The sequence below is a fragment of the Eschrichtius robustus genome, chromosome 7 (assembly GCF_028021215.1).
Source record: "Eschrichtius robustus isolate mEscRob2 chromosome 7, mEscRob2.pri, whole genome shotgun sequence".
NCBI lineage: Eukaryota > Metazoa > Chordata > Mammalia > Artiodactyla > Eschrichtiidae > Eschrichtius > Eschrichtius robustus.
In genome coordinates this window covers 9637072-9653341 of record NC_090830.1, presented here as the reverse complement: position 1 = coordinate 9653341, position 16270 = coordinate 9637072, and the positions used below count along the sequence as shown (strand labels likewise).

Sequence of the window (16270 nt, the reverse complement as noted above, 5' to 3'; positions counted from 1 at the left end):
ATCCATATCCAGAGCAACATTTAAAAACAAAAACAAAAACCACTTTAGAAAGTTATTTGGTACTCTCTTGTAATGTTGAGATAGGCATCCCCTTTGGCCCAGCAATCTTACTTCTAAATATAGACCTAGAGAAACTCTTACATATGTGCACAATTCGACGAAAGACAAAGATGCCAGTGCGTCATTGTTTGTGATAGCAAAAACCTGAAAACAATTGAAATGTCCATCAACAGAGGAATAGGTATTCACACAATTATACAAATATCTATACAACTGAATATTTTACAGCTATTAAAATTAACAAAATCTACATATATTAGCAGAGACAAAATTTCAAAAGCACAATACTACATAAAAATATAAAGTAAAAAAAAAGTTTTTAACTTGAAGAAATACAAAATATTAAAAATTTTTTAAAATTTCGTATAACAGATCTATATATTACTTGTGGATACATGTATAATACAATATAAAAAGAAAAAGTATCACAGAAGGATAGACATCAACTTCAGCAAAGTGGCTAGCTCTAGGGAGGGAGGAAATATAATGGGATTGGGAAGGAGTTCAGAAGGGATTTCAATTGTCTTTATACTATTTATTGTAGATCTGAAACAAAAATAAATAAAAGAGGGAGCGCAAACAAAAGACTGCAAAGGTAGAGAGCACAAGAAAATGGAGAGAGGATGCACAGGGAAGCAGAGAGAGAGGGTAGGATGATCTTTACTACATATGTATGATAGTGAAAAACTAGAAATACACTGTTATTTAAAAACATATGAATGGCCAAGTAGATTATGACATACCCCATAAGAGGAAAAGGATAACCTTTTAATGCCATTGAAAAGTACTATGCTCAAAATACCTTGATAATTGTTTACTCTATACAATATAATCCTGAATATGACTGAAATAGCTGAAAACAGCTGAAACAGAATAGTAAAAATACATGCCTGACAAAATGCCTGTTGATTAGGTAAACTGGCACTGACTACAGTACTTTATAGTTATTCTAGAAGTTCTAAAAACAGAACTAAAGTATTTCAAAAGAAGCTATATAGTTTAATTGTAAAGAATACACTACACCTCATTGCTTGCTACAAAATTAAGGATTTGGGATTCTCAGACAAAAATGTGTCTATTCCCAACTAACCATATCATGGTTCTCTTTAGCAACTACACCAAGCAGTAAGGGGCAAGTTTCACTATGTAAAGCAGAAATATTTAATGAAGAAAAGTGACTCACCTTATTAGAACTCCCAGCTTTAATTCCAACTGGAATTTTACTCTTAAAAGAAGAACAAAAACAAAAATTTAGAAAATGATCTTTATATTTTTTGAGATTTCTTCACGAATTTTTAATGCCACTGTTCTAATTCAAAGGCTATTTTAGTCCATGAGGAGAAAATATACATTCATTCAAATTCTGTTTTCATACTACCTCCTGAGGTGAAAGGTAAAGAACTATCCCAATTTACAGACTTGTAAATCATAGTATAGAAAACTGAAGCAAAGAGTGTCAAAATCAGCTCTAATAACTCTCAATGCAGTAATTAATAGGTTATATAATTTTTAGGTTTAAAAAAAAACCTAGCAAAATCACTTTTTCCATAAACTTTCTTTCCACAGAAGCTTTTTAAAAATTAAAAATTATTTGAAACATATTATGCTTAATTTAAATTTCTGCTCTAAGTTGACATTTGAAATTTAGATAATTTTGAATTAATACTAGAAAGCAAGAGTAAGTTCTTTGACAGACCTGTGGTTGCCAAGGGGAAGGGGGGGTGGGGGAGGGATGGACTGGGAGTTTGGGGTTAGCAGATGCAAACTAGTATATATAGGATGGATAAACAACAAGGTCCTACTGTACAGCACAGGGAACTATATTCAATATCCTGCGAAAAAACAAAATGGAAAAGAATATGAAAAAGTATATATACGTATAACTGAGTCACTTTGCTGCGCAGCAGAAATTAACAACATTGTAGATCAAGCACACTTCAATAAGATTAAAAATAAAAGGTTCCTTGGCTCATATGATTAACCTAGGGCTTACCAATCTAGGTAATCTAGGGTTTACCAATGTAAGAACTTCACGTAGGTCTTTCTTTTCTGTAAAACCAATAATTAGTTTCAGGCTTAAATAAATCTATGAATTATTACAACTGGTTTATCAAACACAATCTTAAGCAAAAATCATATCTGAAAGCAGGCAATCCCAGGCTGATCCTCTAATCAACCCAGGGAACTGATTTCCAACATTTGAATCTATGGGCTATCAAATTAATTGCAAATTACCCATTAAAACTTTTTCATGTTTCATAGATAAAATTTAGTCAAATATTCAGAATAAATATTTTTCTGTCAGGCTGAAGAATGTAAATAAGAATAATGATAAGAAATTTCCCCCCAATATCATATAGTTAAAACGTTACTTGCTGCCAATATTTTATCATCTCAGTGTTTTCTAGCACCACTAACAGAAGGCAGAAGAGGGAAAACTATAAAACTCAAGTCAAATGTAGCAGTTACAGTTATCAGACCCTGAACTTAAAATATGGAATACTTATGAAATGCCCTCTCATTACTGTTGTCCTCTAACAAGTATAAAATATGCTAAAACCAAAGTACTAGCAGCTTTTTAAAAGGTTTGATGGTAAATGCAGTAACTTGACTTAAGCAAATCTTAATACAGGCTATTGAGAAATATGGGGATAGGCACCACACATGATCATCATGAATAACATAAAAATCACAAAAAAGAATTATTAGAAGTAATGATAGGGGACTTCCCTAGTGGTCCAATAGTTAAGAATCCGCCTTGCAATGCAGAGGACGCCAGTTCGATCCCTGGTCAGGGAACTAAGATCCCACATGCCACAGAGCAACTAAGCCTGCGCGCCACAGCTACTGAGCCTGCGCTCTAGAGCCCGCAAGCCACAGCTACTGAGCCTGCGTGCCCCAACTAAGACCCGACGCAGCCAATAAATATTTATTAAAAGGTAATGATAAATGTAAACTTAATAACTAAAATCAAACATGAAATAAACCTTGTTGTTGCCACTAACAATATGAAGCAATCTGCAAATTACAAAATTAAGTGAGCCTCACGATTACATTAGACTTCAAGTTACAGAATGCAGATTGTAACTCTGTATCATGACAAGTTTGGGTTCAATGTGAAACGCCTACTGAATTTTCCCCAGAGAGAGAAATACAAATATCCTCACATTAGTTGAAAGAACCAACATAAAGGGATAGTTTTTATCTCTGGAAAGAAAGGAAAGAGAATGACACTGGGAAGGGGACAGAAATTTTTAAATACATATATTAGATTTCTTATGTTGGGGATTTACATGCAAATAAACACCTTCATTTATTCTTATTAGAAATTTAAGACTACAGAGGATAATCCACTGTAGACAATAAATAACTGATTATTTTAACATAAAAACAACTTAGAAACACATATCGTGCAAAACCAAGTAACTCTCACAACTGAGCAATAAAAAGGCAACTCAATTTAAAAATGGGCAAAGGATTTGAATAGACATTTTTCTGACGAATATATACAAATGGCCAATAAACACCTGAAAAGATGCTTGATATCAGGGAAATGCAAATCAAAACCAAAATGAGATGCCATTTGTAAGCATGGCTACAATAAAAGACAAGACAGTATAAGTGTTGACAAGTATGTAGAGAAACTGGAACCATCATACATACATTGCTAGAGGCAATGTAAAATTGTACAGCACAATGGTAAGAGTTTGGCAGTTCCTCAAGAGTTAAAGTTACTATATGATCTAGCAATTTCACTCCAAAGTATACTTGAGAATTGAAAACATATGTCCACACAAATATTTGTGCCTGGTTATTTATTCATTATTCATAGTAGCCAAAAAGTGGAAACAACCCAAATGTCCATCAACTGATGGATAAACAAGATGAGGTATAGCCATACAATGGAATATTATTCAGCAATAGAATGAAGTACTGATACATGCTACAACATGGATGGACCTTCAAGACATTATGCTAAGCAAAAGAAGCCAGTCACAAATGATCATATATTGTATGATTTTATTCACATGAAGTGTCCATAATAGGCAAATTCGTAGAGACAGAGAGTGGATTAGTGGTTTCCAGCAGGAGGGAGTAGGAAACAGGGTGACCGCTAATGGGCAGGGGTTTCTTTTTGGGGTGATGAAAATGCATTACAACTAGATAGTAGTGATTGTTGCACAATTCTGTAATATACTAAAACTCACTGAATTGTGCACTTTCGAATGAGTGAATTTTATGGTATGTGAATTATGTCTCAATAAAGCTGTTACTAAAAAACATAATGATGGTAACGATATATATTGACATAAACATACAATAAATAAAGAAAAAGCTCTCGCAGTAGAATGCCAACTAATAAATGTAGAAGAAATGGAATCAGAAAATCACTATTTGACAACCACCATATAAATAATTAATTCAGGCAAGAATCATCAATGGATGCTAAAACTTATGATGGCAAAAATATGATAAAAGATGGGATATTTTCATAGTCTCAAAAAATTTTCCCACTTTACCATGAAGAAGTATGGCAAACACCACCATAACCACATGATCAAGATGACATCATGTGCCTCCTGATATGGCATTGAGAAGGACACATCACTTCTATGGTGCACCTGCCCAAAGTGCATGACCTTAATCTAATAATTAGGAAAGACCAGGAAAACCCCAAATAAGGGGGATTCTACAAAATAACTGGTGTATTTTAAGGAAGGGAGGGAGGAAAAAAGGAAGGAAGGGCGGGAGGGAGTTCATTAAAGTCAAGACAACAAAAGACAAAGAAATACTGAGGGACTCTTCCAGGTTAAAAGAAGACTAAAGAGACATGACATCCAAATGCAAGGCTCGATTCTGGATCAGAAAGTTTGTTGCTGCTGCTGCTACTCTGAAAGCACCTTATTAAGCCAACTGGCGATGTGTGCTTAAGGTCTACAGAGTAGACTTTGGTATTGCAGAAATGTTAATTTCCCAATTTTGCTAATTATGTTGTGGTTAATAATCTTGTTTTTAAAGAAATACACACTGGAGTATTTAGGGGTAAAAGATCATCATGTTGGTTACATACCTAAATGGTTCAAAAAATAATAATATTAATATATACATATAGAGGGAATAATAAAACAAACTTGATAAACATTAACATTTGGGGAATCTGGATAAAAAGTATATGGGAATCGTTTGTACTATTCTTGCAACTTTTCTGTACGTCTGAAATTATTTCAAACTAAAAAGTGAAAACATTTTATTCTTAAAGGAAAACGTAAATAATTTTTTTTTTAATTTTCTGTTTAGAAACGATATTGGTTCAGATGTTTTTTTCCTGTTTTTAAAGGCAAAAAACTAGACTTACTGGTTAGGTAAGAAAAGCAAAAAGTAAAATGGAAATAACTAATTACTGTTGAAGAGGAATATAATTAATTATGCTAGATGTCAAAAAACAAAGTCTAAAATGTAGCATTCCCTTACTAATAGGACAGCCCTTTTCCCCCACCCAATGTAACAAGACCAAGGGAAGATCTAACTCCAAGCCTTGAATTTCCCAAGTTTTTGTACTCTAATTCCCACTCTAAATTTGAAACTTAATGTCCAGTAGCATTTTCTTTGCCCATGAAACAAGATGCAGATTCAATAAAGCATGAAATAAGAGCCAACTGCAGATCCAGTCCTAGAACAGGCCTCCATTTTAGAATCAGACTATATTTCCACATCCAGTCACCAACACCACTGGATACAAGACTGTCTTCAAACCCATTTTGCTGGCAAGTACAGAATAAATCTTCTGTAATCTGGTTAAAAAGAAGAGAGCTGAGACCATATGAATTGGATGACAAGTCCAAATGCTTTGACATTAGCCTAAAACGCACAGTTCGTGCTTATCTAAAAGTCTAAGAGAAAGCATTTCTTTTCTCAATTTTTAAAAAATTGATTTTACCTCTGGACAAGGCTCTACATGACAGTCTTTTATTGAACAATGGCCATCTTCTGCCCAGAAAGGACACGGTCGCTTCAGGTTGACCTCGAGAGAAAGAATGAATGAGCGTTAGTGTGTGTCACAGTCCTGCGGTGCTAAGTATCACTGTGCTGGGCTCCAGGGACCCAGTGGTGAAGGAAAAGCATCCTATCCTGAGGCATCTATATAGCTCAGAAGTTAAAATGACTGAAGTTTTCCAGACATCCCAGGTATAACACTTATTTTTAAAAATAAATGACTGCTATTAGTCCTCTGACACTTCAAAAAGGAATAAAGTCCAAGCACACTGCTCATCTGCAGAGCCTGGAAAGCATTTTGGGACACTCTAATGTCTCCCAGCTCTTACCATCACGTCACTGACTGAGTTCTCCCAGGCACCCACTCACTTAACAGATGTGCCCTGAGCACCCACTATGCATCAGGCACTGTGTAGGCTCTAGGGGAAAAAGAGGCAGAAAAAGCGCTTTTCCCCTGCAACTTACAGTTTCCTGGAGGGAACAGGAATTATATATTTGCATGCTGATTTAATTACAAATTGTGGCAAGTGCTACAAACAAAAATCCAGAGTTCTGTGATGGAAAATAACAGGGCTGGTGGATGCAGGTCTCTGAGGAGGTAGTGTTTTAGCTGGCGGAAGCGTGTGTGTGGAAAGGTAACAAGGCGCTGACTTAGTTTAGCTGACTTTTAGTGGGGAAGGCGGAGAGTGACAGGGAATGAGGGTAGAGATAGACAAGATCATGCAGAACATTTCACCATGCTACAAACTCTGGATTTTCATATTCTAAACCTAACAGGAAGACGGTAATTCAATAGGACATCCACATGCATTGCCCAAGCCAAAAATCAAAGTTTTATTCTTGTTTCCTCCTTTTCATCCCCTGCAAACAATTCATTACTTGCTTCTCACCACCTCTTCTGTCGCCACCTGCCCCTGCCCCGACTACTGCGAGTCTCCCTACTCCTACCACCATCTATTCTCTACACAGTAGCCATAATCATCTCTTTGAAACACAACTCAGAGCATACCAATCCCTGCTCAAAACCATCCCGTGGCTTCCTCTCACCTTTAGAGTAAATCCACAGGCACTCCATCACCTGGTCTCCTGCCCACCTGTCTGACCTATCTCCTCCCAAAGTCCTCCAGGCACAATGGCCTTGCTGGGGACACAACAAGCTCCTCCCTGTCTCAGGGCCTTTACGGTGGCTTTCTCTGTGCCTGTGCTGGTGGCTCCTCCAGGTCTTTTATGGCTCGATCCCCTCACCTCCTCCAGGGCTCTCTCAAATATCACCTCTGCACAGAGACCTTTCTGACCAGACTCTCTCAAGTAGTGCTCGATACGCACCCCACACGCTGTTTTACATGCTTTTATAGCACTTATCACTACTTGAATATTATTTATTGTCTGCACCCCTGACTGTAAGGATGGGGATTTTGCCTGATTCATTATTTTATCCCAGTGCCCAGCACACATAATAGACACCTCAGTAAATACATGCTAGGTGAAGTAATAATAACCACATTACAAGGAAGAGGCAAAAACAGGTATAGACTGGCAACATGAGGAGAGAGTGGTCAACTGTGCCTATAGGGTCTCAAGAAGGCCTCCTTGGTAACACATAAAATGGGTATGACTAGAAGTTTCCTAGAGGAAGAGATTTCTAGGCACAGGGATCCGGATGTCTGAAGGCAAAGAAGCTTAAGATCGCCTGGCACGCTTGGGAATTGCAGGTTCCCCTGAGCGCCTGGCTTGTAAATCCACTTCCTCCCTGGCATCTCCACAGGACACACACAGGCACCTCAAACTTATTATCACCTCCCAAACTGTGCTCTACCCTCTAGTAATTCTTGCCATCTCAGTAAACAGCAACTCCATTATTCTAGTTCTTCAGGCCAAAATCATGGCATCATCCTTGACTCTTCTCTTTCTCACCCCACATACGATACCTCTGAAAATCAGCTCAGTTCAAAATCCAATTCAATGGCTGAGAACGTCTTCCGTGGGCTGGTTCCCTAGTTTCCTGCCCCTTCTGTTGTTCCTCAAATACATGAGGCACACCATGGTCTCGGGGCCTTTGCTCTTGCTGTTCCCTCTGCCTAGAATGTTCTTTCTCCAGATACCCACATGGCTTGCTTTCTCATTCCCTTTAGGTCTTCCTCAAATGCCACCTTCTCGGTTTGCTGAAGTTGCTAAACTTTAGGCTACTTTGTTATGTAGCAATAGATAACTAATACACAGTGTTAAGGAGTGGGTTGTGATAGACGCTGCAACACACTACTCAGGTCACCCTTCAGGAAGGAAAGGCTCTTACCCCAGCCCTGGAAACACTGCAGGCATTCAACTTCAGCTAAAGAGAGCCACTTTGTCCAAGGTGGTGCCACCCCTTCCTACAATGCCCTTCATTCAATGACTGGTGTAAGGATATAAAGGCCTAGACATCCCCCTGAAGTAGGGACAGCTCTGGGGGGTTATCCCATCTTAAGAACTACCCCCCAAAGGGTCACCTGAGGTTTCTCTGAGGCTGCATCACAGCTTTACTTCTCCCTTTGCCCAGTCCTGATGTCCTCCCTTCCTTTTCCTTCCCTATGCTGTTGGTTCCTAATTAAGAGTTGTCCCTAATTAACCTCTTGGACACTAATCACTGTCTCAGAGTCAGCTTCCCAGGGAACTTAACCTGTGACAACTTGTCCGGCTCCAGAAAAAAACTACTTGTATTTTTATTGGGATCACATTAAATTTATATATTAACTTGGGGGAGAATTAACATCTTTATGCTATGAAAGACATCTGTCCATTTGTTCGAGCCTAGTTTTATGTCTTTCAGGAGGGTTTTGAAGCGTTCTTCCTTTAGATTTTGCACACTTCTTGATACATTTATTCCTATATATTTTATCTTTTTTTGCTAATGTAAATGGGGATTTCTTCTCCATTATATCTTCTAACTTGTTATTGTTTGTATTTATGCAGATATTGATTTTTCAATATTAAATTTATAACCTGCTATCTTAATGCATTTTTTATTATTTGTGTTCATTTAATAATTTAGAGTTTTCTAGGTCTACTTTGTCATTTATAAATGGAGATAGCTTTATTTATTCTTTTAAAATTTTTATGCCTCTAGTTGTTTTTTCTTGTTTGACTATACTGGCCAATATGGTCCAACAGTAAAGGAGATAGTAGGTATCCCCTCCTCATGGTTTCTGACCTAAGGGAGAATTGCTCTAGTGTTTCCCCAGAAGTAAGGCGCTGGCAGTGCTGATGTTAGGGTTGAAATTATCATGTTAAGGAAGTATCCCTCATTCTTACTTTGTCAACGTTTTAAAAAAATCAGGAATGTGTACTGAATCTTGTTGAAGACCTAAAAGCCTCATCTTTACATTCTTGGAATGAAATCCACTTGGTCATGATATATACATTTTATTTTTGGTAACATGCTCAAAACTTAGGCATCATCTTTGAGTTCACTTTTACCCTCACACCTTACATTCAATTCATCAGAAGAGCTTGCTGTGTTACCTTTCATATATGGCACTAATTCGATCATTTTTCACCTTTTCCAACTCTACTAGCCTATTCCAAATCCATATCATCTTTCAGCTGGACTACTGCAATAGCCTTGGAAGTGCTTTCTCTGTTTCCTGCCTCACACCCATACAGTCTCTTTTGTACAAATTCCTCCAATAGCTTCTTATCACACTTTGGATCCAACAGCCTTACTGTGGTTAAAAAAAAACACAAAAACTACAGGGCCTTATTAAGTCATTGTTTAATTCTCAAATTTTGATTTAAATGCTTAGATGAAAGCATAGGGTTTTTTTTGTTTGTTTTTGGCCACCCCAAGTGGCTTGTGGGATCTTAGCTCCCCAACCAGGGGAAACCCAGCACTTGGCAGGCAGAGCGTGGAGTCCCAACCACTGGACCACCAGGGAATTCCCTTTTATTTTTTTTTTTTTTTTTAATCTGGCCCCTACCTACCTCTCCAACTCTCCCTCTCATTCACCTTCCTCCAGCTATACTGGTCTTCAAACACTCTGCGCCTTCATACCTGCAGTTCACCTCCCCTTCCCTGGAATGTTCTTTCTCTAGATCTTGTCATGGTTGACTCTTTCACATTAGGTAGGTCTTTGCTCAACTGGCACAGCAAGAATGCCTTCCTTTCCTGACCACCTTCTTTAAAACAGTGCTACCTACCTTCCCCATTCCCATTATCCTCTATCTCCAACTTTATTTTTCCCCATGTAATTTCCTATGATTATAAAGTAAATGCTATTTTATTGTTTACTTGTTTGTCTGTCTCCCTAATCATATAAAAAGTTTCATAAGGTGAGAGGCTTTGTTTTATTCACTATTGTATCCACAGCACCTAGAATACACTCTGTTACAAAGTAATTATTCGATAAATACTTGGCAAATAAAGAAATGTAACGGATAGAAGAGAGAAAATATAAATACAAGCTACAGCAGCCAAGTGACCAGTTGACAAAGGTAGACTGTTACTTCTACCTGTATTTCCTTGCTTGCTGAATCATGTGTGTTTAAAATTAACCTCTTCTCTTAGCTTTCCTCTTCCACCACTAACGTACTCTACGTCAAATTTCCGTTTTTTGTTTTTTTTTTTTAATTCATAGGTTGACAGAACTACAAGAAGAGTAGATAGCACCCACATATCCTAGACTTGAAGCTAACTGGATTAACTAGATCATTGCATTACCCTCCTTTGGGAAGGGGTATGAATATATTCCGGTTACATACACAGTAATTTCATTACGTTGGTTGGAACATTTTTTAAATTGCATGTATGACAATGAATTGTATGTTGGCTAGCCAAGGACCACATTGTTATTTTTGCCTACTCAACTTTCATTTTTCCTCCTTCTGTAACATCCCCTAACTTCCCTTGGAGAAACAATATGCAAATGCAAACAGGACTATTAACCAAATTGTCCTTTGGTCAAGTGGTGGGGTTACATGACCCTGCCTAGACCAATTTAGACCCTCTCTCCCAGAAATCTGACTCTTGTGTAATATTAAAATATGGGAAAATGGTTAATTTGATCCAAAATTTTGGCGGTATCATGAAGAGAATGGCCATTAGTTCCTGCTACAATTTCTGTCTTTTCTGAAATATGCTTCTTCAGCTTATCTTTCAATTTTGTGAGCTGCTCCACACCTTTTCTTAATAAAACTTCTGTTTTGTTTGTAAGCCAACAAAAGTACCCTACCTTAGGATACCTAAACCATTGTTTATTCTTTGGAAAATGTGGATAATGTTGACCTAACAGGCTTTCAGTGTAAAGATTCAATGAGATATTCATTCATTTATTCAAATATTTGAGTGCCTACTATTGACCAGACCTATGGGGATACAGAAACAGAAGATATAATCCCAAAAGGGAGGAGTGAAAGAGTGAGGGCCATGACATAGAGTGGACATGTGATCTGGACGTTCTGTGAAGGGATGGTCTTTGATAGAACGAACACTTCCTTCACTGTATTAGACTGAACCATATGAAACTGGCAACATTCAACCATTCTGACCTCTAAAAGCAACAATTTCAAATGGTTAAGCCTAGCAGTAGAAAGGAAGCAAGAGAAAGCAGTTACAAATGCAGACAGACTTATAGACATAGGAGTGGGAATTTGAAGAAGCTATTCGAACCTGTGTTGTTTGTATGTAAAATGTCTAGAATGTTAGACAATAGTTTGCTTAGGTATAGATTTCTTTTTGAAATAAGTTTATGGAAACTGTATTCCTAAAGGATTTTGTATAGAGGAGAAACATTCACTTTTTTGTATATTCTTGTTGCTGATGGGAAAAGGGGATGGGTTCCCAAATCTTTAGGTCTTGACTTTGTTATCTTTCTGCACAACTTACACTATTTGGGAAGTTTTACTTTTTAACCTTCAAAAATATTTAAAGGACTGGTGACTTCCCTGGTGGCGCAGTGGTTAAGAATCCACCTGCCAATGCAGGGGACGTGGATTTGATCCCTGGTCTGGGAAGATCCCACATGCCGAGGAGCAACTAAGCCCATGCACCACAACTACTGAGCCTGTGCTCTAGAGCCCGTGAGCCACAACTACTGAGCCCGAGTGCCGCAACTAGTGAAGCCCGTGCGCCTAGAGCCCGTGCTCTGCAGAGAGAAGCCACTGCAATAAGAAGCCTGTGCACCGCAACGAAGAGTAGCCCCTGCTCGCAGCAACTAGAGAAAGCCCGCGCACAGCAACGAAGACCCAACGCGGCCAAAAATAAATACATAAATAAATGTATAAAAAAAATTTAAAGGACTAAGATAACCATACAGTAACAGGATAAAAAAGGAAATCATGCTTACTTTTTAAAATAAACTAAAAATGAAAATCAAAGAAATTATAAACCCAACCAAATACTGAGAGCAAGAACACAACAGCAGCTTTTAAACCATTGTTCTTTTGAATTTGTGTTATTCTACTGCCTTTAAACTACCGTTGGTTATTTTGAAATGGTCTAGAGTGGACTATTGTTAGACTTCAGAACCAATGCTGCAGTCTTACTACGGATGGTGTTCTGCTTCTATCCTCAGGCTGCTTTGCCACCTGTCACAGTGAGCTACCCAACAAATGCTGCTGTGGAACCGTGTACCACTCACAACGACAGCACACAACAACGCCATCAGCACAACTCAGAGCCTGGGTAGGTGTGTCTAGATGACAGAACCTAAGTTACAAGGGAGGCTGATAAAATAAGTACTGGGCATTTTCAACTTCTATAGAGGAAGGGGTCTCTGCCTCAAAACCCAAATTGAACAATGAGAAATTCCCCAAACACAGGAAGGGAGTTCAGATTCTTAGGGTTCAAAAAGACTAATAGGTTTTCACTGCAATACTTAATACATTCCAATGGTAAAGGGTACACACAGAGTGCTGAGAAGAATAGAAATGGGGCTTCCCTGGTGGCGCAGTGGTTAGGAATCCGCCTGCCAATGCAGGGGGCACGGGTTCGTGCCCCGGTCCAGGAAGATCCCACATGCCGCGGAGCAGCTGGGCCCGTGAGCCACAACTACTGAGCCTGCGCGTCTGGAGCCTGTGCTCCGCAACAGGAGAGGCCGCGACAGTGAGAGGCCCGCGCACCGCGATGAAGAGTGGCCCCCGCTCGCCGCAACTGGAGAAAGCCCTTGCACAGAAACGAAGACCCAACACAGCCAAAAATAAATTAATTAATTAATTAAAAAAAAAAAAAAAAAGAATAGAAATGGGTTTCCAAAAGAGTCGCAAGAGTCGCACCTGTAGAGAGCTATGTAAAAATCTTTAGTACCAATGGAATCTGAAATTATAACCATACCTTGTAATAACGGAAATAGTCTCGTTCTTGCAGCTTTTTTATTTTGGGGAAGATTTTGAAGGTGTTGAAGTTATCGATGCTATCAACATCACACAAGCAGTCATCCAGGACACCGGTGACCTAGGGGGAAACATGTATATAATTGAAAAGATGTAAACTACTGATGTTTCAATCTTAACAAATCTGTACTATTACATAAAAAGACAAATTATGCATTCAACTTAGCTAGTATTTGCTGATTAAGATATATAACATTTAAAGCAGTCACTTTTTTACAATGGTCAATTAAACAAAAAGCAATACAAGGATTAGATATACCCATTCTGAAGAACTAAACATTCTTGTTCAGCGATCAAAAAGAAAGCTATTGAATGCTTTCTCCCTTGACTAAACATATATAAAATCCAAATAGTCATTGGAATGCTAAGGCAACTTCTTCCAAGATTAACCTAGAAATCACAGGCTGTAATAATATTGCTGTAGTAACTCTGTCTTTCTTTTAGACTGCCATTTATGGAACACTTATGTGACAGGCATGATGCTAAGACCACTACATATGTTAACTCATTTATTCTTTAAATACCCTAAGAAATGGTATCATTATCCTCATTTTACATGTAAGGAAATTAAGGCTTAGCAAGGTTAAAATAATTTTTCCAAAGTAGACATGAGACTTCAGTCGCAAGTCTATTGCACTTTAAAATCTATACTTTTATCCACTACTCAAAGTATACATTAATCGAAGAAGAGAAATTGATATTTACAAAGTGAGTTCAGAGTCTAAAAATTCCATAAAACATTCTTCAGCTAAATTTGAAACTGGGACTCATTAACATGCACAACTTGGATGAATCTTTATGGAATTAAGCTGAGCGAAAAAGCGCCAATCCCAAAAGGTTACATACCATATGATTTCATTCATATAACATTTTTTTAATAACTATTTTATTTTATTTTATTTATTTTATTTTTGGCTGCGTTGTGTCTTTGTTGCCACGCACGGGTTTCCTCTAGTTGCGGTGAGTGGGGGCTACTCTTGGTTGCGGTGCACAGGCTTCTCATTGCGGTGGCTTCTCTTGTCGCGGAGCATGGGCTCTAGGCACGCGGGCTCAGTAGTTGTGGCTCGCAGGCTCTAGAGTGCAGGCTCAGTAGTTGTGGCGCACGGGCTTAACTGCTCCGTGGCATGTGGATCTTCCCAGACCAGGGCTCGAATCGATGTCCCCTGCATTGGCAGGAAGATTCTTAACCACTGAGCCATCAGGGAAGCCTGATACAACATTTTTGAAGTGACAAAAGTTTAGAAATGGAGAACAGCTCACTGGTTGCCAGCGCTTAGGGACTGGAGTAGGGGATGGGAGCTTGATGGGGGGAGTAGGGTAGGAAGGAGGTAGGTGTGGTTATAAAAGGGCAACAGAAAGGATCCTTGCAGTGATGAAATTTTTCAGTATCTTGACTGGTGGTGGACACACAAACCTATACATGTGAAAAAAGAGTACAGAACTAATCCATAGGTACACAAATGAAACAAGTAAAACAGATACACATGACTGTATCAATGTCAATGTCCTATTTATAATATTATACTGTATGTTTACAAAATGTTACCATTGGAAAAAACTAGATAAAGGGTAAATGACATTTTTACGTATTATTTCTCACAACTGCATGGAACTTACAATTACTGCAATTAAAATTAAAATTTAAAAACAAAAATGGGACTCAGCCTGTTAAAGGTTATTCATGTGATCCACAGGAGGAATATATGCAAAGAATGATCAAAAAATGGAAACTTCACAGTTGTTTCTGTCTCACGCTTTTTCCCTAGGAGTATAAATGTGTTGCCAAACTCCTTACAACATAAAGAGTTACAGCTATATTATCTTGAGATAAAGAAAAGGAATCATTATCAAGAATTGTGGCTCTGAAGTTCTATTATGCTTTGCTATCCCACTTACTAAGATTCTGTCACTAACTCCACCAAATTTCATTCCATTGCTCTGAGCTTACTGCTTACAAAACTTCAAATTCTAGGCCCCTAAATAATAAAAGGGGGGAAAAGAGGAAACAAAATACACACCAAAAATCTTTCTAGGCTTTAAAAATATTTTACCCACTGACTGCTCATTCTTACAAATTCTTCTTAAATTGTTAACTTTTAGTTAGTAAACCACAGTATTTTTAAATATGTTAATTGTGTAGGGGTTGGAGGAAGGCATACAAAATTACCGTGAACTTATTTCCAACTCTTAAAGGCTACTACTAAGACAAACACTGTATATAACCAAATTTTTAAAAATAGAAATTAGAAAAGAAGAAGAAATAAAAGGCACCCAAGTTGGAGAGGAAAAAGTAAAACTTCCACTATTTGCAGATGATATGATATAATACACAGAAAATCCTAAAGAATTTTAGACTAAACACTGTTAGAACTAATAAACAAGTTCCAGGATACAAAATCAATACACAAAAATCATGTGTAGTGCTTCCATACACTAATAACAAACTATCAGAAAGAGAAATTAAGAAACAATTCATTCACCATTGCAACAAAAAGAATAAAATAACACCTAGGAAAAAATTTAACCAAGAGGTGAAAGTCCTGGAAACTATAATATATTGATGAAAAATATTAAAGACGACACAATAAATGGAAGGCTAGTCCATACTCATGGATTAGAAGAATATTGTTAAAATGTCCATAGTACTCTAAGCAGTATAAAGGTTCAATACAATCCCTATCAAAATTCCAGCAGCATTTTTCACAGAAATAGAACAAACAGTCCTAAAAATTTGTGTGGAGTCATAAAAGACCCAGAACAGCCAAAGCAATCTTGAGAAAAAACAAAGCTGGAGGCATCATATGCCCCAATTTCAAACTATATTACAAACCTAGAAAAACAAAAACACACAAAT

General features: G+C 37.7%; 1 protein-coding gene across 2 annotated transcripts in view; it reads right to left on the bottom strand.

The window, feature by feature from the left end:
* The window catches only part of ERO1B (endoplasmic reticulum oxidoreductase 1 beta), a 63367-nt gene that overhangs the window by 37866 nt on the left and 9231 nt on the right, over nucleotides 1-16270 (bottom strand). For both annotated transcript variants that reach the window (XM_068547563.1, XM_068547564.1), the window contains exons 2-4: nucleotides 13358-13477; nucleotides 5999-6082; nucleotides 1244-1285 (exon numbers count right to left, since the gene is read on the bottom strand). In XM_068547563.1, the coding sequence (XP_068403664.1) occupies nucleotides 1244-1285; nucleotides 5999-6082; nucleotides 13358-13477 (246 nt within the window). The remainder of the gene's footprint in view (nucleotides 1-1243; nucleotides 1286-5998; nucleotides 6083-13357; nucleotides 13478-16270) is intronic.